The sequence below is a fragment of the Leuresthes tenuis genome, unplaced genomic scaffold, assembly GCF_036924035.1.
Source record: "Leuresthes tenuis unplaced genomic scaffold, fLeuTen1.0.hap1 SCAF_12, whole genome shotgun sequence".
NCBI lineage: Eukaryota > Metazoa > Chordata > Actinopteri > Atheriniformes > Atherinopsidae > Leuresthes > Leuresthes tenuis.
Genome location: NW_027325366.1, coordinates 18,298,150 through 18,325,547, shown reverse-complemented (window position 1 = coordinate 18,325,547; position 27,398 = coordinate 18,298,150). Strand labels below are relative to the sequence as shown.

Genomic DNA, 27,398 nt, shown 5'->3' with positions numbered 1-27,398 from the left:
AAACTTTGGATCTGTGAGACTTTAATTATCATTGTGTGAAAAATAATTGTCAAAGGCTTAAATTAAATGGATGTTTATTGATCGGAAAGTCAACCAGCATGTAATTCAACAAATTTTTAGAAGCTGGCAGTAGCAAAACATTTTTATTTTTGTTAGCTTAAAACAACATACCGATAAAGCCAGTTGGCTCTATGTTTGGGACTTTTCTGGAGGCCCTTGAGCTGATGGAAAGAACATTGAAAGGCTCTTCAACGTAGTGGACAACACTGCACACTCTCTATGCAACAATATGCATAACAAACAGTGTCTTCAGTCAGAGGCTTCCTCAGCTCTGGTGTAATAGGGACTAATACAAAAGGGCTACATACAGCATGTAAGCCCTTCCCATTGTTTTGTCCTATGAAAGCTTCATATCTGAGTCAGGTCTCACACAAGAGTAAAGCTTGTAAATAAGAATCTGCACGCACTTAATAATGTCAGCACATCAAGCCACAGGCGTATGTGCAGACATTATTAAGTGTGTGCAGATTCTTATTTGTGTGTAGTGTGTGAAGCTGACTGGTGACGATAAAGTTACGATAAAGTTACAGGAGCTTAAGACAAATTCTTGTGGGATGCCACAAGAATTTGTTGCAGTGCATTGTTATATTTGTGTGTTGTTCACATTAAGCTTTTATTCTGATTATTATTTCATGAAAAGTGGCATATTTTAGACCACACAAAAGCACAAGCTGCTGTGGTTTACAAGAAAACGGCGATGAACATGTGGCCTTACAATAAATCAACAGTCGCTAGATACATTCTCATATCTAAACAAAATGCTAACATACATTTTTGTTAAGAAAAACTAGATTTGTAAACAAAAATACACAATACATCACATTGATCCTGATTAGATTATTTGCATCGGCTGAAATTGGTGATGGATCCCAGAGAACCTGATCAGAACACCCTTTACATGTGTTTGTTTTGTGTTTCATTTAGGTGTCATACTATATATTCTTTAGTTGAATATTTTTGTTGCTGTTAGCATTCCTCAGATCCATCTGGATCTGTTTAAAGTGAGCTGAACCCTTAAATTCAACTTTAATCTGCTTTGACTCTGGTGGGTCTTTGGGACAGTTTCTGTTCCACCACCTTGCTGCTGTGACTCCACATGGAGCTGCCATATCCTCACTGGAAAACTGAGAAGATATTCTAGATTCATGAGAGCACCAACATGATTATATGGAAGTATTTAACCACCACCACTTCACTCAGACACATCAAACATGCACACAAAATACAGTGTCTGTTGGCGTAGGAAGGAAGGCTCTTGAGGCAGTAATGTTAACAGGATGTTTCTTATAGGTCCCTTCAAGAGGCTTTGATTCTCATGTGTTTTAGAATATATTTCAAGATGTGTGTGAACTTGATGGAATTAGGGGGGGGGTAATACAGGCATTGGGAGTTTTTGGCCACAGTCTTCTACCTGGAAGCCCAGCAGCAATGTCTGCTTTAGCAATTACCCTTTTTTTCTGCTAAGTGAATGATTGTGATGGATGTTGTTTCTACATGTGTCTTCTTGGCTTGGGATTCCGTTGCGACCACATGGTCAAACTAAATCCAAATGAGTGTGTTTTGAATATCCATAAGAAAATTGAAAAACGGTCGTGGAAAGTTTCCATGACTTACACTGCAGTGCAGGTCACCTGGGTTGTAAATTAATGATGTGCATGATAGGGGATCACCAAATGTAAAGTAGCCATGTGACTGACCTCTCGGATGCGATTGTTTTACCAAGGAGGAAGGTACACGTCCGGGGCGAGGGGAAGATGTCTGCCGATGATAAGAGTAGAAAAATGGCCAGCACATCCACTGCGAAAATACCGGCTTTGACAATCAAGGGAAGAGCCCATTGTGCTGATATGCAGGAAGCCACTGCCTCGGATGAGAAGCATGGGGCTTCCCTGTCAGCGGTGTGTATGTGCGTTTATGTGTGGTGTGAGAGGCTGGAGCAGAGGGGGCAGGCAGTTTCCACTGAGGTGTTGGCCTCACCTCAGAGACAGACCTTGTGACCTTTCTGCATTTTTTCTGTGTTGCGTCTGGCGTTAGAAGGGCATGTGCATGTGAGTGCTCACATGCGAAGGGAAGTACATTAGGTGCATCTCTTATTTTCTTGCAAATGTAACTTGGTGGTGGTGATTGTTTGATTGATCTCAGCAGTTCGGCATTGTTCGCCTGAGGAAGGGCTAGTTGCTCTTGGCTGTCGTATACAAATAACCTCTCTAAACCAGAGAGCATCTGCAATTACGAAACCAATTAAACAGAGGAGTAAATCAGCCCATGTGTTGTAGGTTACTGAAACATGTCTCGAATTAGTCCGGCAATTTGCTCTTCCTTGTCGACAGGATGTGCGAAACTCATTTTCCTTCATGCACGTGCAGAGAGTGTGGGCTCAGTTTAAGTGTGTGGGCTTAGTGAAGTTTGACTTTATGAGAAACATCCTGAGTGCAGGCAGAATTGTGTGAAGAGAAAATAGATTATCCAGAGAAGCTCTCTAAACAGGAAAAGGAAGGGAGGTGGAGTTAAATGTGTCAGAGTTTCTTTACAGCCCTGCCGGACCCCACATAGTTTTTTACTACTCTCGAGTTTACTGAGCTTTATAATCATAATGTAAACTCTGCCCTGTCCACGCTTTAAAAGTGGATGAAGTAACCTGTGAATGAGAAGGGAATGTAAATGTGATGTGAGGGGGTGTTTTATGGTTTGGGTGTTTATAAAAAAATTGTTCAAACTTTAGATCAGTCCCTGTGGCATGATCCCATTTCTAAACATGGATGCATGCTGCCCCGGCGTGTGCCTTGGTCACATTAATGGGACTTTCTAGTCCTAAGTGCATTAAAATGTAATGACTTCATAAACATACACATAGTTGTACACCATCATTTTTTATGGACCCCTTATCCATCATTGCTTTTTAGGTGTTTTTTGATATTGATTAATTATTTGGATATTTTGGATACGATTTAGGATAAGTTCAGTGTAGGGGGCTACGCGGATGTAGGAATTCCAGTGGTTTGGTTTCATGGATAATCAACAGTCATGCTTCATTTTAATTCTTAGTCATGTGTGACAGCGAGCAGACGCACAGCACCACTGCCCTGCTGTCATACATTCTCCAGTATAGCATATGTGCAGATTTATACTCGCCCAAACTGACTGCTTCTATCACACAGAAATCCAATATGTGGAGCAACAATGTCTACACTTACCTATCAGTGTGCTTCATCCCAGAAGCAGACTCTTCATTTCATGAAAATACTACCTTAGACGAACAGCAACACGTGATATTTTTCCTATTTATTCAACAAAAACTAAAATGTAGAAGCGGGGCCTCAAAACTGAGTAGATCTTTGCTGCCTCCAAAGGAATTAAGAGTGTAAGTATCATCTGCAAGTTTGAGCTCCTCTATAAAACCTGAAATGTTCAGGTGTGTGGTAACACAAAGCCAAGGAGGAAAGACATCAGCAATGATCTTACAGGGCAATAGTTGCTGCCCATCAATCTGGAAACGGTTTTAAGATTGTTTCTAAGCAATTTGTAGTCATTCGACAGAGAGGAAAGATTATTCACAAGTGGAAAACTTTCAAGGCACCTGTTAATTTTCCCAGGAGTGGACGTCCCAGCGAGGTCACCACAAGAGACCATGCAATGCTCAGAGGAACCGCAGATTTTCGAAAACTGCCTCTGAGACTCTGCAGGCCTCATTTAGCATGTTAAATGTCAAAGTTCATGACACCACAATTAGATAAAGACTGAATAAGTATGGTTTGTTTGGAAACGTTCCGGAAGAAAGCCCCTTCTCTCTAAAAACAACATGGCAGCACAGCTTAGATGGAGCAGAAAATGAATAAATACATAAAGTTTGTTTACTTACTTAAAAATTTAAAACAATGTCAATCGGGTAGTCGGGGAAAGTAACAACAAAAGTAAACAAACAGCATCCACAATGAATGGCAAAACAGAAGACTGATGGTATTAATGGAAGATCTGATCCTGGGAGGTGATAAGTTCAATGTCTATTACAATATTATTTCACAATATTATTTGACGTTTTGTCAGATTCTCGCTCTGTAATTGCCATTAGTTCTATATTTTTCTTTTTGTTTGTTTGTGTTTCTTAAGAGTTTGTGGACTGACGCAGCTCTCCAGTAAAGCGTGAGAAGCGCTAGCCAGAGACTTTATTTGACTTGGAATGAAGTTTGGTTGTAAAATGATTGTGGTTCTCTTTGGAAAATCCCTCTATTCTGCATATACAGTATATGTGCCCTGTCTTTTGCCCTTACTCTATCTCACAGTGATTAATGGAGGGACACGGGGGTCCAATCAAGCTGTGTTGAAAGAATTCCAAAGTCTCTGTCCTCCCTGTCCACCAAGGCTTCAAGTCTTTCAGTGCAGCGCTGTCCCTTACTTCCTTTTATAGCCTCATTCTGCCCCTGGTTTTTATCTCCCCTGTACTCTGTCCCCTCGCTCTTTCACCATGTATCCCTGAGCGGGACACTTGGCAGGCAGTCTGTCCTCCCTCTTCTTCCTCCTCCTTCCTCTCGGTTTGCCTCCTTATCCCTCCTGCTCCTCCTACACGTGCATCTCTGGCCATCTGTCTCTTCAGTGAGCTCAGATGGAAGGATTGCTTCAGCTGTGTTTACAGAAAGAACACACTCGTCTCTCACAAAACGACTGGATTTCCTTACGTAGCGCTTGGTTCTACAAGTGCCCATGCAGTTCTCCAATTCCTTGACTCATTGTTTGAATTTGACTCATGGTGGGGAAGTGCTAAAAAAAAGAGGCTTTAGAGGCAGTGGCAGAAGATATGAGATCCTCCATCACGTCACTACATATCATCAAGCGGTGGCATTCACTGATCTCACTGTTGTGCTTTGCACATTTTTTTCTCCTGGAAAGGAGTCATAGACCATTACTTTCCATTGCAGCTGTGGTCTAATTGATTAGACTGAATTATTTCTTGTCATGGGAAGAATGTTAGCGAAATTAAATGCGCACTTTGCGTTAACGTGACCATGTCCAGTTTCTCTTCTCTCTCTCATGCCCCGTCTGCATTTTTCTTCTTTTTATAGAAAGTTGGTCTGTTACCGCTTTGGTTCAGACAGTTATATCTCAACGGCTATTTGATGCATTGCCATGAAGCTTGGGGCAGACATTCATAGTGAATCTTTATCATTTTGGTAATCTTCTGCCTTGTCTCATAACGTCATCACGAGGTTAACAACAAGTTTTTTTTCGTTTTTTTTGCTGTAGCACCAAGAACTGTCTAGGAGACTGTGTCTGGTCTCACACCGTGCTGGTTTCAAACCAAGCTGTCCTTCAGTTGGCCCACCATTTTGGCCTTCTTTGTCACTGGTCACTTATCTTACTATCCTGATCATTAATGATTGGGCCCCACTACAAAAGAACTGCAATCAAGTGTGATAACTTATCTCATTCTTAACATTCGGTCAATATTTTGCAAGATTTTCCTCGTGCTCCCTTTCCTTGTCTACTCATGAGCAGAACAGCAAACATCGCTTTTCTCAGACCTCTCAAGTTTCCATGTAACTGAATGAATCCTCCCATCTGGATGCGATTGGTCATCTTATTAACGGGTTGAGCCACAGTGGGACTATCAATGTAACAAGGTCCGACACGTTGTCATGTTTGCATCAAGATCCGGGGCAGAAATGGGTCTAATCCCAGGTTAATTTTGCTCAATTTGCAGCAGGAGGCCCTGATTAAAAGTGTGGTCCACAGGGGAATGAAGTCGAGTCTCTGTATGTGACCTGAGGCAGTTACGGAGAGGGAAGGTCGAGCTTTGTCAGCCTGGGGCAGAAACCAGAGCTGTGTTTACACTGGAGTTCAGCCACGGGAGTACTTTGGGAGTTTCTGCTCTGCCCTGTCTTTCAGGTCCCTTTGCTCTAGTTCATGCTCTCCTATAAAGTCATGTCCTGCACCCCACAGAGTGACCCCAACCTTCTGACCCAGCACTTCCTTTTCACCGCTGCCCTACTTGATTTTCAGCTCGTTTACCACGTGTCTATTACAGGTCGTTGCGCCATGATCATGAAAAAAACATTATCTAAACAGTAAAGGAAATTCACAATTGCTTTTCAGTTTGAGAAATTTAACAGGCCACAATTTCTTACCAGGCTGAACCGGAGTTGGCACGGATGAGCTGAAGATCAAAGTTATCATATGAACAGTGTTTGTTTGTCATAGGCTATAGATATTAGCACTGAAAAAATCCGACAGGAAGTGAGGTCCAACTCAACAATGCTTTGATCTGTCATAACTTGGCACATGGACTCAGGGCCCCATTTTGAGGGAGCTCAAAATTTCACAGCATCTGAACTTAATGGGTGCTAGAATAAGCTTCAGTGTTTCTTTCTTTATATCTTTTTTTCATTTACATCAAAAGTACCCCTTCAGATCTTCAGGCCACTAAAGTTATTGGCTGGCATTAAGATTTTTTTGTTGTTTGGAGTTGTTCGTGGTTTCCAAAAGCTTTACTATGTAAACTTTATTGATCCCCCATTTATATCACAGTCAGTCATACTTTTTCTTCCATAAAAAACTAACGGTCACCTTAAGCTTTCAGTCTCCTCCAGGGATGCGATGTAAGGTTTGATGTTTGTGACTGGGTGTTCAAGGCTGGATTTCTAATTTCAAGGAGCTGAAGTTTGTCCCTGACGGGTATGAATGTCTAAACTAGAAAATAGCCTAAAACTCTTGTCTTTTGCCAGCCTGGGTGCAACAGTGTGTCATTTGATAATGCAGTACTTTTTTGTCAGTTCCCTTGGAACATTTTAGTGACACTGAATCAGCTTGAAGGCAAGTGAGCTCACCATCACAGTTGAGTTATCCCACGGATATGAGGTCCCACACTGAAGTTTCCCTTGATACCACGTCTACATAAGTAAAACAAGACTTTATTTCCGCCTTAAGCACATTCAGATGCCAAGTAAATGGGTGTGCAAATCGGTGTATAAACACACATGCACAGCAGCTCTGGACTGATTCATCTGGGAAATGATTGTGGCCTCACCTTTGACCTTTTACAGCTCTCTACTTCAGTTTGGACACAAAGATTGTCTTTGCACTACATGATGTTTGATTCGGGGTCCTGCTTGTTGGTCTTATTGTAAAGACTGAATGTGTCTGTGAAGTATGTTCCTTCCATCCATCCATTTTCTATACCCGCTTAATCCGTCGGTGGGGTCACGGGGGGGCTGGAGCCTATTGTGAAGTTTGTTGTTTTTTTAAATTAAATTGGAATCAGGTGTTTTGCAAAGAAAGTTGCAATCTGTCTGTCACAGCCACAGCTGTGACACCTGGTTCGTAACTCACCTGTGTTCCATCTTCCCTTGATTGCCCCGTTAGTTTAAATACCTGGTCTTCTCCGCCTTTCTTTGCTCGTGTGTTAATGTATTTGTTATGCCTGTTTGGTTCACGACCTGGATCCTGACCCTTGGTGTTTTGTGGATTATTTTCAGTTCTTGGATTACCTTGGTTTTTTTGTTCCGGTCCTGCAGGCCGACTTCCCTGCTCACCAGGCCAGGTTTTTCCTCTGTGTGAGATTTTCTGTTAACCAATAAACTTTTGTTTGAACTAAGAGTTCTTGTTCTCCTGACTCTGTGACCGCACCGGGGCCCGCACTTCATTACGGTGTGACACTGTCCTTCTTTGATCAAATCGAGTTAAATGGCCTTCCTTTTCTCACGTCACCATTAGCGTAAATCTTCATGTCTTTCCCCAGGTTCATAAGTGCACACAGAGATGTCATCATTTCCTGTCATCAGCAGGAAGTCATTGATGGTGTAGCTGGAAGCAGAAGTAACAATGTAAAGTAAAGAGATGATACAGACAAGCTGTGCTGTTTATCAAGAGATAAACAAAAAAAATGACAGGAGGGTTGTGACTGAATTTCCACTGCAACGGAGACCTTTTGTACAGCTGAGGTCATACCCAGACATGCCTCACTTTAACTAAACCAGCGCAAACATGGTCGTGTTTGATGTTTTGCCTTTCCGGCTTCTGTGTGTGCGTGTGTTTGTTTTACTGTTAAAATCTGATTTTTTGATCCAGCTTGATAATCGCCGGAAGGCAAAGTTGAACAGAAACTATAAACTGTCCCTTTTGACATGTTTCCCACTTTTTTAATCCACTTTGGTTGTTTTTTTTGTTTCTTTTCTTTTTTCCTTTTTTCAAGAATTGCAATTTAGTAGTATGCTAAAGAGTAAGAAACCCTTTGTTGAAGGTGTAGGAACTGCATTCAAAAACTGATTTGATTGCTGAATTTATCAAAACAGAGATCAAGCAACTGAAAGTAGACGACAACATTAGTCACAGTTTTGAAGACTTAACATTGGTGAGGGAAAAATTTCCCCCCCGGCCCACATGTCTATAACGCAGCCAGACAACAACAGTGACCAGCATGAATTGGTCACCCACTCTTTTTGTCATCTCTCACACACACAGACCCTTGTGGCTTTATGTGCATACCTTCCCTCTCACATTCACGGGGGTCATTTGGATGTGCTTTTATCCCCCCCTCCCTTTTTTTTTATCCCATAAATCTAGAGCAGCCTCACCCAGATTTTTCCTTATGCTCTCCAGGATTTACCGAGGTTACAGGAAGGCTATAAACAGTGTGATGAAACAAATCAAAATATCATTAGAGATCGTGCTCCGTTGTTTCACACAGATTGAGCAGACTTTGAACTGGATAAAAGACGAAGCCTTGATCCTGGCTACTTGAAATCAGCCCAGACTCAAAGAGTCACCTTTTTGGGCTTTAAACTGTGATGTGCATAAGCCTGTTGCTACAAAACTCTTTATTGCAGAGCATATGAGATATGAGAAAATGCTTTGCACTGTTTTAAAAGATAACTGAATGGAAACAAGAAAAGAATTCTCATCAACAAAATGTATTTCTGCTATTTTCAGTTACCTCTTGATTCAGTGGAGAGCTTGCTTCAAAGACTCATTCGCAGAGATGGTTCTCAGCTTGCAAAGGGAGTATGACATGGTGCAGATATCGTTTCAAGTGATATCTCTCACCATGTGTCCATCACAGATGTGTTGTACACATCCTCAGATCCTCTTGTGGCCAGGTGTTTCAAGTTAAGCGACTCTGAGCTTTTCTTCATGACGTCTGTCTCATTACTGTGACAGAGGGCACCTGTAACCTTGGAAAATTACAACACTGGCAAATGGTCTCACATATAGTGTCCAAATTATATACACACACTCACGAATGGAAGAGATTAAAACATGCATACATTTCCTTACAAAGTGCCCATTTCTGGCTCGATTCTCTTTGTCTCTTTGTCTTTTTCGGTGGGGAGGGAACCACTGACCTTCAGATTAGTGGACAGCTTCTCACCTGAATCATGGCATCCCAGACATGTATGTTGTGATATTTCTAAATTTTTTTAACTATATAGTTGGACTCATTTGTTGGCATTTATTCTCCAAATGGCCATTTGCTGAGAATGATAATAGTACCTCTGAATGAAATGTTGGGGGTGACAGTGTATGAGAACTTTGTCAAGCAGTCGGTGAGATCTGCGGTCTAATGAACATGTCTACAGCCCTGTCTACGTTCAAACTGAATCCTGACATTCATAAATTATCCTATGTGTCATTTTTTATGTATGAATTGGGAATTTTCTGATACTCTGCATGACTTCAAAGTGTTTCTTTGGAGATTTATTTTGTGTATACACCACTGAGATGTCTAACATGCAAAAAGCATAGAGAGATGATCTGTTCTATGGCAAGCCAGGAGGTTTTCTTACTCTAGTGAAGTCTTTTTTTAATGTCTAATCATTACCAGTTGATTTAAGTGACAAAGCTTAATTAAACAGAGAGCAATCTGGCTGACAGTCATATTTAGCTCCATGGTCACACCCTTCTGCCCTTCTCATACAGACTTTGAGTTTTGATTGTCATTTTGGAGCAATCTAGAGGTGGACAGGGACTTGAGATGACAAGGCTACAACATGCATCATTTAAAACATTATTGTGGAAACATCCCAACATTAGAACTCTGGAAAGCTCAGATTGTTAAGGAGTGGTTAACTAAAGCCCTTTTCCCAGTAGTCAAAGACTTACAAACACCCACGTATATCAGGCTTTTGAGTGGAATAAATTAATCAAATTACTGTCCTGTATTTACAGGTATTTATCAGCTCCAGCTCTGATCAGATGATTGTAACCCAACATCCCTGTGCATAGTTAATTCTCAAAGATGTTGTTGCACTCTTGGCTGCAAGAGTGAGCCCAGCTCCCCTTTTCGCACAGAACATATTTACTAACTATTACATCTCGAATAAATTAAATTAGTCTAATTATCTCAGAAAGTTTTGCTTATTAGAAGCTCCTAAAATAGCCTGCAGGATACAGTGAGATACATTCCTTAATTTTTGTCATAGCTGACAAGCTTCTCCACTGGGAGAAAGTGATGGTAGTTACTGGAAGTAATGTACAAAGTAAACTTAATGTTACTGGTAATGTTTAAGGATTTAATCGACTTGTTTTGGTGGGTGCACCTGAGATTTTTTTTTTAAAAAACTCTATTTCTATACTCCGATTTTGGTGGGGAAAGGGTATATTAACAAGAACTGCTTTAACCACCTTTTATGGGCATCGTTGTTTGCCTTGGTTTTCTCTTAACTAGTCCTCTCATATCCAGATGTTGGAGTTTACTCATGTCTGAGAACTACTGCAGCCCAATGTTCTACATTGTGAGAGTGCTTGTTGAAGGAAATTAGCATCTAAAAAGGTGAGCATTAGGATCAGACATTCCTTACTGCCAAGGTTGAAGTGGAAAGGTTGCAGGTCAGATCACTCATCAAGGTTAGCAGCAGCTCCTATCAAACAACCCACAGATCAACCACTTATGGTCCCCTGTTGAATAGAGATGGTTTCCGTTAACTGTTGTGACTTTGAGAGTTATCATTACAGATATCACAGCAGTAATATCTGTCTTTTTGTCTGTTGTCCAACTCGTTCGTGTGAGTTAGTGAAGTGTCACCACCGGTTGCAGATCAAACGCTCGTCCTGACAGCCAACAGTCTGTGATCTCTGTTCATCTGATACCTCGTCCACAAGGGCTCTCACACAAACTCTGTTTACGCTTCCCTCTGTTGTTTCATGCATGAAAATTGAGAAACGAGCTCAAAGAGGCAGTTTGTCACTCCCATCATCCAAGGTCTGTGACTGTTTAAATGGGAAAATGAAACATTATCTGTGTAACAAACAAGAATCCTAAAGATTTTGGTCACAAGATCTGCTGTGGAAAATTGTCCTCAAAAGTGTGTCTTTCTTCGTCACACTCCCCCCTGTTAAGGCCATCTTTCAGTCTGGTCATGTCTCTGAAATATTTAAAGTTTTATTATAATATTCTTTGTAGAATCTTCTCTAATTTGCCAGTCGAATGCATAGCTGTGTGTCAACTTGATGGACATATTATGAGGATCTGTGTAGCTGTGCCTGTGTTTAAGGCCTTATTTAAGATGCATTTTTTGGATTCCATGGAAGGATGTTTTATGTAGCACTCTGAACTCTGGTTTCAAGATTATTCCGAACATGACCTTCCAAACGTTTTCTTTTAGGAGCCATTTGTAAATAGTTTCAACTATGTTGAGATTATCTGTCTGTGTGACCTAATCTTGTAAGTCATGCTTTTGTGCATTCCTGACTGCTCTGAACTACTATAAATCCACTTACGATCCTTATGTTTTGGAGTCTTGGAAGCAGTCTCGAGGCTAAAGTCATAAGAAGCCTCCCTAGTTCCAGCTCCCTCTCAAAATCAGACATTTTTTAACTCCTATTTAGCTTATTTTGTGTTTTTGTCTTGTCATCATCCTGTTCTCGTGTATATTTGTAGATTTTGGCTGCTTGTTGACTTTGGCAGGAAGTGTCGGAAATGGTTTTGTCTGTGGTAAATCTAATCTAAACAGTACACAGAAAAATCAAGACCATGGTGACTCAGGATGACCACAAACAATCCACATAAACCGACCGTCATGATGTCTGAATGTGCTGTATGCTGGTACAGGGAAACAACAAAACACAGGACGAATGCTTAACTTAAATACAACCTGATGAAGTGATTCTAAAAAGCACAAAATTTAAGTTGATTTAAAACAAGACAAATGTATCTGTGTTGTTTTGCACAATTTTAGAGTAAAAAGAGTGGCATCCTGCATGAATTTGTAAAACAAAAAGATAGATGAAATAAAAAAGTCCTTAAGTTTCCATACCAATTTCATCAGTGGAGCCTATCCCAGCTGTCACAAGGCAAGAGGCAGCGTACATCCTTAACAAAGTCACCAGTCCTGCACAGGACCAACACAGAGACGAACAACCCCAGTCACTCACATTCATGATCATTTCACTATCACCAATTAATCTAACATGCATATCTTTCACGCTGTGGCAGGAAGCTGGAGCACCCGCAGAGAATCCACATAGGCAAAGGAGAACACTCAGATTCCACACAGAATGGCCCCAGCTGGAATTTGAACCGGTGCCGTCTTGCTTTTAGACAACAGCGTAAATTGCCTTTCCAGCCTGATGCCCTAAAAGAGTCAAGGTCTCAGATATGTTTTATGTTCTCAGACCTTGATATGCTTGTTAGAGATATGTTTTTGACACATTATCAAGAAAAAGTGATGGAACTGCAAATTCTTAAAGAAGAGGAGTGAACTACATGCTCTGAAACACTATTATTACGTTTCAGGAATACCACAAAATCAACACATACAAGTTTTAAGTTTCAGTTAATGCAAATGTATAGAACACTATAGAAACTAGATGTATCCAGTTTGTCTTTTATGGTGTTACATTAGGACATCATACAGTAAGTTCTTGGACTCGAATAGCCAGTTTTTGAAAAAAAGAATATAATAAGTATCCACTAAGTCAGACTAACATTAATTAATTTGTGCAATAATGTACAAAGTGTATGCAGCAATCTGAGGGAATGAAAGAGAGAAAAACTGAGCCTGTGAAAGAATTAAGTTGGCCCAGCTGTTTTGTTCATTAGCTGTGTAATGCAGTAAAGGTGTTGGTGCAGCTATGGAGCGAAGCACCAGTGCATCTATAAAAACAGGGAGGCAATGAAAACAACACTTCTTATCAAGAAAGATATTCATCTGAACAGCTTTCGTGATTCCAAGGACCAAAGCTGTGAGTTATCTTTACGCCACACTTTTTCAGGATTTTAGTGATCGAAACTTGGGAAGTAAATGTGAAATGGCAAGCAAATCATGTAGATACGCCCACAGTTTGTCCATGCACACACAAAAAAAGATTAATTGAGGGTCATGTGCCGTTGGTGGCGTAAGACATCAAGCTGGCTGATTTCCTTCAAATTGTAGTGGTTCTTTAAGAGAAATGGCTTACTCTTCCTGATGAAACATCTCTTAATTGTTTTGCATATTAACACTGACTTTCCTCACAATGTGCTCCATGCTTAATGGACTGATTGGCTCTTCAAAAGTTAGAAACAAAAACAGAGGAACAACAGGGTGTTGGCTCTGTGGGGAAAACAGCCTGCTTTTGGTTGGAAAGGCCAGACCAACTGAATGCAGTTGAGATGCAGAGCTGTCTACAACGGTTGGTCACAGGGCATGAAATATAATCATCACCACAGAGTCACACTGTAAACATGAAGCCACAGATGAATAATGAGAGCAAATCGGATCCAAAGAAATGTCCTTGTTTATGGCCATTGTTTCATTTCACATTGTTGCCTGACACTTCTTGTGACAATGGCATGGGAATAAATTTATATATTTCCTTTTATACTCTTAAAACCGTTCTAAAGTAGAGAAAACGTGAGGGTGTTATTTTCATAAAAATGGGAGACATTCCCATCTGGTAGAACAATCATTATGTTTAGACTGGGATATGGTCCTGTTTCATTACGGTTTTGCGTACTGTACTGAAGGTGCCAGATTTATGACAGCAGTCTGCAGGATCCCATATTATGAATCTAGGTGGTCTGGATTCAGCTGAGGTAATTTGTGGCCTGGTCTGGCCTTGTCTTTTTACTTGATATGGCAATTGGTTAAAAAGCACTCTTGTCTTTTCATGATATTTTTCATGTTGAATATATGAACTGCTTCTCCAGCAGATTCCATGACCAGAAAATTAATTTAGGTGTTTCTAAAAGCACCTGTTACAAAGTTTTGTTGTTGTATCAGCTTACCTATTCCGTTAGATACTGGTTGTTTTAATTGACGTGGACATGAAACTTGAGTTCTATTAATAGTTTCTCATTTCATCAAGTTACAGTTTATGATTTTAACCCTATTGGGTTCATGTAGTTTCGATTATTCAGAAAAACAAAATGATCCACTCAGTGAGTTAATGGTTATTCTACATGATTTCATGTGTTACTGCTCTTGGGTTGTTTTTGGTAATGATTTTATTACTATACAAATTCGATTTGAGCTAAAAGTAAACAGTTTATTTTTCTTAGGTTGTGTTGCATTACTACTTCCTATCCCCTGTTCCATTCTCAGGGAATGTCAGTAAGGGGAAAGTCCCTTAACAAAATGCTTCGGCACACACTACAACATCACCAATGTAGACAGTATTAATTGTTCCGATCACCCAATCTCCTGACATAAATCTGTTACTGTTCTATTGCTAAGCTAGCCAAAACTATGTTAGCCTAGCTTGCTAACAGGTTAGTTTTGATTTCATCAATATCTTATTTCCGTCAAATGATCAAACTGTTTCATTTTGAGGTAATTCAACCTCTTACATCACATCAATATTGATAAAAGTGATAAGTGAACCCTTCAGCAAGATCCATATTCTCCAGCAAGCTGTAATAAATGACATTGCTATTTAACTTAATATGAGCTGAACTGTTCTTCCATTCACAGTTCCATTTGAACTGAGCATTTATGTTCCCTATAGTTTAAAATCTTAACTGTAATGGCTGAACACCCTGTGCGGTTCAACTTTTTAAGCAAGAGTAGCATATTATTTTTGTTTTGTACAGTCAATGCAATGGGGAAAAATTAGACCACCACCATGAGAAAGTTAGAGCAGACTAATAGATTTTAGCTCTAAGATTAACTTTAATTTGCTTGAATGCTTTGGTTGCCAAGAAAACAAGGGACATTCCCAGGATGTCCATAACACATTCACATGTCCACAATTTAGTTAGCACTACAAAATTCTTAGCAGGGCCTTCATTTTATGTCCATAAAAAAGTTGTCTTTCGGTCTCTGCAACTTTCTGAATAAGACAAGCCCAATAATGTGATGAGTTTGAATACAACTGTTCATTTGAATACAACTGTATTCAAACTGGCTGTATGTTTGGAGAAAAAGAATTCCGAATTTCATTAACAGTGCAAATCTTAAGCATGAGGGTGTTTCAGTTGCATATTGGACTTGTAATTTAGCCGCTGATATGGGCACTATTTCACTGGTATAAGGAAGAATAAATTTAATTTAAAAACACCAAAAGTCACAGGTAGATGGTTTTCACCACAGGTTATTAATCCTAAACACACCTCTGAAGCCAAAATGGACAACCTCAAGAGGTATAAGCTGAGGGTTTTGTTATCACATTCACAATCCCATGTATTTAAACGTCATCAAACATCGCTGGACAGACCTCAAAAGGGCAATAAATGCAAGACCAAAAGCCTTTCATTGGAAGAATGGGTGAAAATTCCCCACATATGATCAAAAGACTGCTACTAAAAGTGTTTACAGGCAGTTGCAAGGGGTTGTTGCAGAGGGTGACCAGATTTTCCTTCTTTATGTTGAAACTGTAACAGGTGGAAATGAAAACCTAACTTTGATATCAAAGATGGTAATGAAGTGTTTGATCATCAATTGGTTTTTCTTTCCTCTATTAGGCACACATTTTGACAGTGCTGCCAAAACATTTGTATGCCACAGTGTGATGGACTGAAGTGCTGCAAATAACTGCATCTGCACATTGTTGTTCGATATATTTCCAGGATGTAGCAAAAGTATGGAAAAGGTGATTTTGTCAAACAGTGGGTTATTGTGACTGTGGGTGGAGAAAACAGGATGCTGTAGCACAGTCCTATTGTCCTCTTCTGAAATGACCATCATCTATTTAGAGCTTGTAAACTGTAAAACTTGAATTGATGGTGCATTTCTCCATCATGCGTAATTGCTTTTTATGGGAGCAGGTCCCTTGTGTGTCTGACGCAGTCTATTGTCTGTGTATTTTGGATTTCCACTTCAATGTGGGGAAAGGTTATGTCGTGACTGTTACATCCTTGCTGGGATGAGGTGACCTTTCTTCAGTCCAGAAGCAAGAATTTTGAAAACGTCTTCCTGCCTGCTGAAGATTGGAAAGAATTTGATGGATTGTAAATATTGTGTGTTACGAAATCAGTTCAAATTTAGGATTTAGGCAAAGGATGATGTTTGTGACCTGAGTGAGTCTGCAACTATTGTGTGTAAGCGACAATAAACCCATCACAGTGTGCCTTAGTTACATCTAACAGCATGATGAAAGGAAGCCCTCAGATTCTCTGATAGTTAACAAAGAAATGCAGCCTTGAGCATTCCATAAGAGAGAGGAAGAGGGTCTTTTTTGTTGGGGATAGGGGATCATTAAGGACAACTATTCTATAGTAAAAGAAGGTCTTTGTGTGAGGAGAAGGTTTCAATGTGGCCTTTGTGAGCGGGGCTGCTTGGATCTGCTGTCGAACTGAGGATGGAGATTATTCTGATTCTTTATCTTCCAATTTGCTGCCACTGTGGGCATAAAGTGGTCATTCAGATTTTTCTTTGCAAGAGAGAGGAGAGAGTATTTAGGCGTTTGCTGTCTAAGCAGGCTATGGTATGGGTATGTGGGTGGAGGATGTAGGCAGACATAGGGAGAGACGTCATAAGATAAGCCAACTAGATGGAGCCTTTCTGACATCTGTAGTCAAAGATTTACTCACACATGCCTAAGAAAGGGATGGCATAGTGGCGTTGTCATCTCTTTTGTTAAACTTAAAGTTGATAAAGTACTTGATGTTTGTGCAGTGAATACTAAATTCACTCTCATGCACTATGGGGGAAAGTTGAACGGAACATTTTTAACAATGCACAAGATTTCTTTCCAGCCAAGTATTTAAATAGTGCTGGAGGGTTCAAACAAGCAGTGATTAGGTTCCAGGCCTGTTAAATGAGCATTTGGATCAGTTGGGATGTATGCATGCACTGTAAATACAAGCTACAGTTAACCGGCTTCTTCTGTTACTTTGGGTCAAAGCCGTGAATCATAATTTCTGGAGCATATAAAAAGCTTTTTGAAAATTTCAATTGACAGGCTGGAACAACATTTATTGATGCACAAGAGATTAGTTTTAAAACGGTTTTGTTTAGCAATTAGAAACTGAAGTATCATTTTGTTGGAGACATTGTATGAATAAAGGAAGGGGATAGGAAAAGAAAACCTGTAGTCTAGATGTTGGTGGTGGATGAGGAAGTTAGCACAAGCCGCATAGAGCCAGAAGGGGCCGACTACAACCGATTTCATAATAAAGAGACAAAGAAGATAAGCCCAAAGACAATGAGCAAACATCTAGATTTTGTACACTGAGGGTGTAAGTATCAGATTGTTATTGTGTGTTTTCTGCTTCTCAAGATCAAAGGTGGTTGTCATGGCAAAGAATCTATAGGTACTACACAGCACGTCCAACTGGGTTTGTGCTTGGAGCTCTATTTTGAAACAAGACTTCATTCTGTATAAATTGATGTCTCCTGCTATTTCAGTTAGCTTAGGGTCTCGACTTCTCTGACCTTTGAGTTGGTATGACTGCTTTCTTTGATCATCTCATGTCTGCACTGACGCCATCAGCTTTGTGTGGGTGTGCTTGTGTCATGTCTAACATAGATCAGCCTGTCATGGTGGGTGGTTTGGTTGGAATGCAGACGAATTGTCCCCATCAGCGGCCGGACCATCTTTTCTTAGTGTTCAAAATGTCATGACTCAATCAAGCCACAACCAAAACATCCTTCCAGCACACCAGACTAACACGCAGAACTTTGAAGACACCAGAGTGCTGACCATCCACTCTACACCTGATATACATAAACAAGCAGTGTATTCAGAAACTGCCGAGTAGACAACAGCTTATCCCTCACTGTGTCCCATGGTTTGCACGTGGAGACATGTCACAGCTGTGTTTTTCAGATATTGTAAAGGATAACATGTTGCAGTCCCATGGATAATGTGACATGTATACCGTGACCTCTAACAGCCAGCTCTGACCCTGATGTTTTCTGCTTTGTATCTGACAGGGTGGGAAGAAGCACAGTGGCCCCTGTGGAGGAAGAGACTGCAGCGGAGGATGTCAATGCTTCCCAGAGAAGGGTGCCAGGGTAAGTCCCTTACTGTATCAGCTGTTTCAAATAGCTCTGCAAAACACCCGTCCTTTTCTTTTTCCTCCTTTTCCCACATTGGCGTCCCTGTTAACCAGCTGTAATGCTTGGTTTTCAGTCTGAAGTACCAAATAAGGCCACAATCACACATGAAGCTTTCTTTGCCCTCGTAATTTGAATAACTTTGAGTCCTGAAGATGCCTAATGTCCTCCACACCAGCTCATATTCTGATTTTTCAGTTTGACATATCTCTGCATTTCTTACACTGTGGACTCGTGATCCTCAGTAAGAATAGATTAGGCCTTGGGCTGGTTATGAATCACATGCATATTGAGAAAGCAGCGAGAACATTTTTGCGAGTGATAATCAAATACTTATTTCGATACACTTTCCCTGTATATTTGTTGCTAATTGCTAAAACAAACAAAAAAAAGATTTTGCAATGTTTCGACTACATTGTACCTTTGAGTAGTCATTGTTGGAATCATATGGAAAAATGTTGTGCCTTTAGAATAACAGCAAATAATTCAGGCCATTTTAAGCTACTTCTCAAAAGCTTGATCACTGAGTAAAAATATAGTTTGTGACCCTTTAAGTAGTTCCTGCAGAATTTATTACATCAAGAAAATTACCTAAAAACATATCCAGTGTTAAAAAATACATGAAGAGAAGCTAATTAAGTAAATTAGACAAAAATATGAAAACTCACTCATGTATTAAATGAGCAAAGCTATTCAGTAGGGAGATTGGGGTAAGATGAGCCATTTCTCATATTTAGGACCACTACATCAAGGCAATCATAGTTTTGTCACTAACTAATATATCTGAAAATATTTCAGGATGTTGTGCATCCCTTCAAACAAACAGAATGAGTGTAAACTGTTTCGATAATATATTTTACTGTGTTTAAGTAAGTTGAGCCGTATCCCTACAATAATATTTTTCTACTAACATATCAGCAGTAATTTCAAGTGAAAGTTTCTGATTACTATCAGCCAGCCCTGCCCATTGGCTTTGGGGAATTTCGGCCCATTCTTCAGATATAATCAGGGAATTGACTTGGCCAAACAAAAAATTTTCTCTTTTTTTTTTTTCTGGCAAAATAGCCCAGGCAAGGTGCTGATGAGTGCTTCATGTCAGAACCTCTGACATGAAGTAAATCCCTCTTTGCACATATTATTGTTAGTGTTGACAACTTGTACACTTTATGGAAGCACTGTCCTTCCTCAGCAACCTTTTGCAAATGTTTGTCGTGGTCATTTCCGACAAACCCCACCAGAACTGCTGACTGCGCTGCCTTTTCTTCAAGCTTCTACATCCATTCCCTCCATATTGGAAATAATTTGAAAAAGACACTCAGAAATAGTTATAAGAGATAGTTTGTACAAACACCCCCCTCCTTTTTTTTCCTTGGACATTGTTTGTTTAAATGACTTGTATTACAGTCGTTGCCTTGCTGCGTGACCCACTTTCTCTTGGTCCACTTAGACAGACAGATGTCCTGGCATTTTCCTTTAAAATGTGCTGATATAACACAGACTTCATTGGTCCATCAAAGTCAGTAAACTGTCTCGCCGTAGATGCAGCAAATCAGCCTCACAGCATGATACTACCACCACCGTGTTTCACAGACAGAAATAACTTTTTTTGTGCTTGAATTTTCCCTTAACTTTGCTCTGTCCACAAGCATATTTTTCAAACAATCTGGCTCGCACGCATGATTTTATAAGAAGCTGAAAGTGTCCTTGGGCAAGATACTTAACCCTACGTTACCCCTATTGTAAGTTGCTTTGAATGAAATGAATGGAATATGATGTTCTTTTTGGAGAGCCCTGCCTTCGTCCTGGCAGCACTGCCATGAGCTCCTTACGGTTGAGTCATGCACATGATAATGATTTTTAAATCATCCACAAACCTTTAAGCATCACTTGAGATGCAGAGGAGTTAGAATGATGCATCATGCGAGGTAGTCTGTTTGTTATCAGCCCAACTCATAGCTGTGTCTTATTTAATCACGGCCGACAGTATAAGCCTTCTTGTAGACGACTGAAGCGCCTCAACAAGGCATTTTTAACCTATTCGATGTCTTGAATGCCAGAGCCTGATACGAGCATTCAGTCATACGGAAGACTGCAGCTGAAAGTCGTTTCTTTGAAACGTTTATCAGACTTCCTTACAGTCAAAGTGATGAAATTCACACCATTAAACACAGGTCAGAGTGGAGGGAGAGTCTGGAGTGTGGGAGACCCATTAGAGCGGCAAATAAAAGATAGAAAAAAGAGAGCTTGTTTTAAATCAGAGACAGACTTAGACTAAACATGTTGAGATAAGAAACTTACAGTGAGTAACTGAGGTTCTGCTCGACTTAAGGCTGTGTTTTGATTTAGACACGTGTTGCATCAAAACCAGATCTTTGGACTGAGACTTTTTTTCCATTGCGGTTAGAATAAACACGGTTTAATCTTTTAAGAAAATTCTGCCTCGCAGAGAATAAAACATGCTTTAGTTAGGGATGTGGGTATTCTTAGCTCACAAAGGCTGACAGAGGAAATTGCATAGCGGGCCCAGCTGCGCACTGAGCTCACCTGCATTTCAGTGGATGAAACAAGAGACTGGTGGCTGGGCAGAAATTCATTTTTTGTCTAGCAGTTTGAGTTGGCTCGGCATCCGAAGAACATAAGTTACCATTTAAAGTCATATCAGTGTGTTTTGTTATCACATTTGTTTTGCAAAAGATCTGCTTTATCACAGTGACTTGAGATTATCAAGAAAAACCTCAACCAAATGTTTTTGGTGCCAAAGAGCTTTGTATCGTCAACTGTGCAGCAGTTGTGACTGTAGTACTTCATTAACCCAACAATTTAACCAGTGATAGTGTTTTTGCATGAAGCAAATGTCTTCTAAATAACTTGAATACCAGTGCAGTCTTTTTGATTTTGGTTCAGAGGAAATATATCATAATAGTTCTGTCTGACCAATCGGTGGGGGCGATACCGTTCTCATGTCCCCACTTTTAAACTTAACTGTTAAATAAAAATAAAAACAGTGACTCATATCACCTATCATTTACAATGGAATATCAAAAACGTTGAGTCGAGAAATGTTTTACGCAGTGCAAAAAGAGCCTACTATAACCACGGAATGACCAATCATAGCAGATCCAATCCAGCACCAACAGCCCAACTTTCTCTTAAATGTTTATGATTTTAATTGAATTTTGGATTTTAATCATATAGCATGCACCAAGACAGACTTGGCAAGACCTATAGATCCATTTCACGGCTTCACACAGTCTGCTTTTCAGAAGAATCCAGCAGTGCTGTCTAAACTTTAAGCTTAGTTAATAGTTTTCCTTTTTAGCAATCGGTGCAAACTCTTTCCTTTTATTTAGCGCTTGAACCAAATTAATTGGGAAAACGGAATATTTGCTTCCGCATATTTTTGGTTGTGCTACTTCTAACACGAGCACGAACGTGGTAAGAACTTGTAATAGTGCTGACTGTTCAATAGGCTTAAGCCTGTATAAAAAGTGTTATATGCAGCTGCTTCCTCCAGTGCAGGTCTGTGTCACACAACCACGGCACCTTTGTTATGGCAAATTTGACATAGTGTTGTAAGAAAATTCTGACTTTGGTGTTCCACCTCGTGAGGGGTAATTTCCAGTCTTTGCAACTGACATGTTTAGCACCACAGTGCTCTTAATCACTGTCAAGAGTACGTTTGAATGAAGCTATGTGGAACATTACACGATAAACGTGACAAACGTCTATCTAACAGAATACCGTCACTTTGAGAGGTCGATGAAGCCATTAATGTTACATATCTCGCTTCCGAAAGGGACTAAAGACAAACGTTCCAGATGATGAATTGCCCCATTTCCTTTGTTTCTCTTATCTTGTAAACTGCGCTTATGGGAACTATAAAAGCTCAGTTCAGCTGTAAGATTTGGTAAACTTAAGGACTGAAATCAACCCTTCTAAAGCTTCCCAGTAAACCTGTCTGAACTACTCCTGAGGGAGGTGTTCTTTTAAAAAAACTGAAGTGAGGACAGCAAGGCCTTGCAACAAGACTTTGGCATGCACTAAGAATTTACTGGACCGACTTTACAGTCAGTCTGACCTTTGCAGTGCAAAATGGATACAGGAAACCCTGAGCAGACAGAGACCGAGTGAGGAAGTTCTACATTTCACATCTGAAGAATGCAAAAATCTGACGACGGGGTCAGCAAACCACCTTTCTCTTCCTCTCTTAACCTTTCTTACTGTTAGTCTGTGACAGCAAGATATGGAGGAAAAGCTTTCAGTCATACACTGACAATGTTAATGACAGTGCCAAAACAGTAAGGAGGCTTCATTCCTTGGAATGGTTTATGCTTAGTCTATAAAAACAGGAAACAATCACAGATCCTTCATCCTGTTCTGCTCAAGATTAACTGTATAAACTTTCTTCTTCAAATGCGCTGATTTTGTTGCTAAAGGATAAGAGGCAATATAAATTTGCCTTCACTTTTATCTGACATTTGTGGTCCCTGACTTAACACGTGGATATTTCCATTCTTAACTCTTAAAATTTGATAGTCCTGTGCGTGATTTTTTTTTTACCCCAGTCAATGTGGTGTTTCTGAATACGGGGAATCCAAGCTGGGCCCTTACAGATGTGTTTATCTGTCCATCTATGTTGCGTCAATTGTGTCTCATTCCAAATATTTCCCCTGAGGAGAGTCATGGTGATGAGCCCTTCACTGAAAGAGTCCATCTGATCCTGTGCAGCTGTCTGGATTGGCTGAGATTTTATACAGCTGTTGTGTTGAGGTGAGAATTGTCCACTGTCCAACGTGTACAACAGTTTTTCTATAATTTAACTTTGAGAATATCAAAAAGTAGCAACAGCTCTGACCTTTGAATTACATCGTACCATCCTTGGTTCATCATGGCATTATTATGGTTGTTTCGATTGTTCTCATCGACACTATTTACAGTAACTTCAGGAAGCAATTCCTGAAGAAAAAGAAAAAAAAAAGGAAAGAAAATGGTTTAAAAAGATAGCAATGGACAGCCTTCTCTGAACCAAACAGCAAGTAGGCACTGCTAGAAGCTATCAGATGAAAAAAGGAAACTATTTAGATGATAAAATCCAGATATTTCCTTTAAGAGTTGGTGAAGAGTCAACATAACAATTTTAAAAGGTGATAATTCTAGCTACAGCTTGTTTTGTTTGTCATGTTGGTCTCAAAGTGGCCACACTACAAGCTGATGCAAGTTTAAGAGAGAAATTATTAGATATTAGATTAAAAACATGAAATTAGAACAAAACAAAAAGAAAAGGGAAACTTACTGTGGTAACTATGGAGATATTCCGTGAAAGAATGCTTAATTTTCTCAAAAAGTCATCATCATTTTGTACAGGGTTTGTCAGTCTGAAAGGAGACATTAGATGGAAAGAGTGTGAGAGACCCTGGAAGAATGGGCAGATTGTTTGGTAGGGAACAAATATGATAATTTCATGAGTTTTCTGCTTTGAGTGGAGCAGCAGAGACTTTGGCAAGATAACTCTTCACTGCAGGCCTCCAGAAAAATATCCATTTCCCCACCACATACGTCCAAAGCCCCTATTGTGCTTCTACATCATTAGTGGATCAGACTCATGCGATCTGTAATTAAAAGGAGAAAAAACACCCTGAAATGGAGTAGCAAGAAAATTAATGAAAGCATATGAAGAGTTCACAATACCACACTTTATAGCAGAGAAACATGGTCATAATAGAGTTGGCATCTATTTTACAAACAAAATAAATTGTGGTCTGTTGAAGATGTAAAAATCATAAGTCTGGAACCCACCAAGGTAGGTGGTGTTATAAAACGGAGCCTTTTATGTTTTCTGAAGCTGGGAAAACCAGGGCGGCCTGAGAAACTGAACGATGTTGTGAATGTTTTTGTCCTAGGAGTTTTTCCATCTTAGAACAATTAGTGATGCCAAGTTTTACACGGACAAATCTAAGGCTCAGTTATGTCCTCTGGATGAGCCAACTGTCCCTCCTCTCTCCATCCAGTGAGCAACGTAGAAACAGAGCAATAACAAGATGCCCATTATAGACACTAAGCAGATAGGGAGATGTTGTCTTTTGCACTATGGGAAATGGTGCCACATCTGACGCAAGACAGGAAATGACACAAGACTCGGGAAGCTGAGCACAATGACAGCTCACTGATCTTTTTTTTTAATATAGTCGGCCTCTGTTTTTGTGGGAACAAGATTGCCTGTGTCGCCTCTGCTATAAATGGCAGATATTTCCTTGTTCCACGAAAACAAGCCCATACCTACATTCTGAATCCAGTGCCCATGGCTGTCATGTAACTTCCTGTCCGCTCAGGAACAGGCACTGAGAGGAATGTCGCTGGTTCGAAAAAGATCAAAAACCCCTTTGAATGTGTCACCGCAGAGTGGCTGTTCTGATCTGGCAGGCTTCAGGTTAGGACTTTGTTTTGCTGTTCATAACCTTTTAACAACCCCTCAGTATCATGAAACTTAAAGAAGCTGCACGGACACCGAGCTGACAGGAAGTCTAAGCAAACCTCCATCAATCAAGAGCAGAAAAAAACTCTTGAACCTAATCTGTTTGCACATATTGGAGCTACTCTTCCTGAAGGGGTTGGTATATTTTATCAAAACTGATTTTCTCTGATGGAAACCATTTCCAGGGGGAATGGCTTAGTAAGCTGATTTACCCGCTTTAGCATTTTGTCCATTTGCGTTAGAGACCTGTTGGCATATCAACAAATCTTCTGATGCATTTTAAACTCCAAATATGTAATAATTAGCCTCCTCCATGTGTGCATAACTTCCGCTGACCTGGGCCTTGACTAGACATGCCAGGCAAGAGCAACCAACTGTGGAGTTGGGAAAATAAATTGCATGCAGGGAGTGGCAGGGAGGGAAGCACCAACCTGCTGCTATCACTAAAAACTCTGAAGGGGAGGATTTTCTCTTCCGAAGAATGTTGGAAAGAGGAATTCAGATGGGATCACAGGCTGGCGGAGTCCTGTGTGAAAAACTAAAGCTGTGGATTTGTAGGAATCGTCATGGGAGATGGTTGGACTAACGGACAGAGAGCAGCTGTTTTGTCCGTTAATCCAGTAAAATCGGGCATTTACACAGCGACAACTGACAGACAAGAAGCCAAGAAAGGAGCTAAAGTACATCACTGGTAGTTATTACTGTTATTCACAGGTTTTCAAGTCAAGGGAAAAGTCTTAAGTCACTGGGAGAAGCTGGGAGAAAAAATTTAAAGGTTTTCGCATCATCACTAGAAACATGAACTGATCTGTTCTTACTTCTTAATGAGAACCAATGGAACTTTTTTTGGGGGAAAACAAAGCTACAGCTCATATTCAGCTTTGCAAACCACAGTCAGTCAGTTCTGTGTTGGTGGAAGTGGGACGTTTTTTTAAACATTACCTTTTTCTATTCAGTTTTGACATTGAAGTTTTACTCTTGAGTGTATCTTACTTTGCTGTGTTGGTCCGCTGAAGAACGAGAAATCTGACAAACAGCGCCATTCTTAGACACATGCTTCTCACATAATGAACATCACAAGACCACCTCACAGTTCTCTCAAACTGTGTCTAAAGAGTGCTTGTTTTTTTCCATCACTGTCAAAGCCAAATTTGACCTACTGTCCTGCACCCAGCTGTGGTCCAGCTTGAAGGGCCCTTAAAAGTGTCTCGCTCTCATGTTTTAAGATGATGAGTATGGTTTAGGGACAAGTAGACTATTGTTGATGGATTTTTTTCTGTTGACGCACACGTACAATGACACTTTGATCTCTGTACTGATATGGATAGCTCTTACTTGAGATGTAGTAATTAGAAAGTCCTTCAGTCAGTTGTAATTATCCAACCACAGCTCGGCACCTAAATTACACTGGCAGAGTTAAGACTTGTCATTAAACCCTGGCCATATAATCACCATTCTAACCTTTGGTCTCAAACAGTGCCCACTTTGTATTGAAAATAACACAACTGATCAGTTGATAATTAATGACAACAGCCAGAAACTTTCAGAAAGACATGTAATTCATGTCCATGACAAGTGTAATGTCAGTTTCACAGACCCTCTGAAATGGAGCGGCACAGCAGACTGCTTTGCTGCTCTCAGCTGGAGTAGCCATGAAAAGGTTTACTGTCACGAGTCTGAAACAGAAACAGATTCAAAACACTTGTTTTTTTTTTTTGTAGCTGTACATAGCAACATGTTTTTCCCAACAGCACAGTCTGTTGCTTCCACCTGCTCCCAGCAGCTGATGTTCCTGGATCTTGAGCTGGGCAGATATTTATTGCTGAAAGGCAGTTTTGTTTATCTTCTCCCCCCAAAATTGAATGTAATTACTTTGACTTTTTATTATAAAAAAAAACAGATACTCATTAACAGCCAAGAGGAACCTTCCTTCATCCATTTTATTTATTAACTTTTTCCTGTGCAGGGTCGTAGGGGGAACTGGAGCCTGTCCCAGGTTAAACTGGGTGGGATACAGTCTGGGCATATCGCCACAGAGCTAACAAAGACTATTAGAAATTACTAATTATCCTCAAAAGGCAGTCTTTGCTTTGTGGAAATAAGCTGCAGCTTCCATGCAGGCTCAAACCCACAATCATCTTGTTGGGAGGCAGTGGTGCAATCCATTTGGTTAGAAGTTAGAGTCAGGGTCTAGGGTGGGATTGGTGTTAGTGCCACACACGCTCAAATCTGTCCATCAAAGAAGCTGAGCCATTTTACCTCCAGAACCAGGGACACATCACTTCCAAAGATACTAGTTGCAGATTTGCATGTCAGTTATGCTGAATTGCTGAATTGCTCCATGTTGAATCATATGTATCACTGTATCTCAACTCTTCACGTCAGGGCAACAATGACCAGCTGAATTTTGCTTGTGACAAGGGATACAGCTTTAGCACTGTATCATGCCCGAAAGCAGCCAA

General features: G+C 40.2%; 1 protein-coding gene across 1 annotated transcript in view; it reads left to right on the top strand.

Moving 5' to 3' along the window:
• Window positions 1-27,398, top strand: part of col4a2 (collagen, type IV, alpha 2) — a 68,024-nt gene that overhangs the window by 5,062 nt on the left and 35,564 nt on the right. The window contains exon 4 of the mRNA XM_072396899.1: window positions 18,342-18,422. Within this exon, the coding sequence (XP_072253000.1) occupies window positions 18,342-18,422 (81 nt within the window). The remainder of the gene's footprint in view (window positions 1-18,341; window positions 18,423-27,398) is intronic.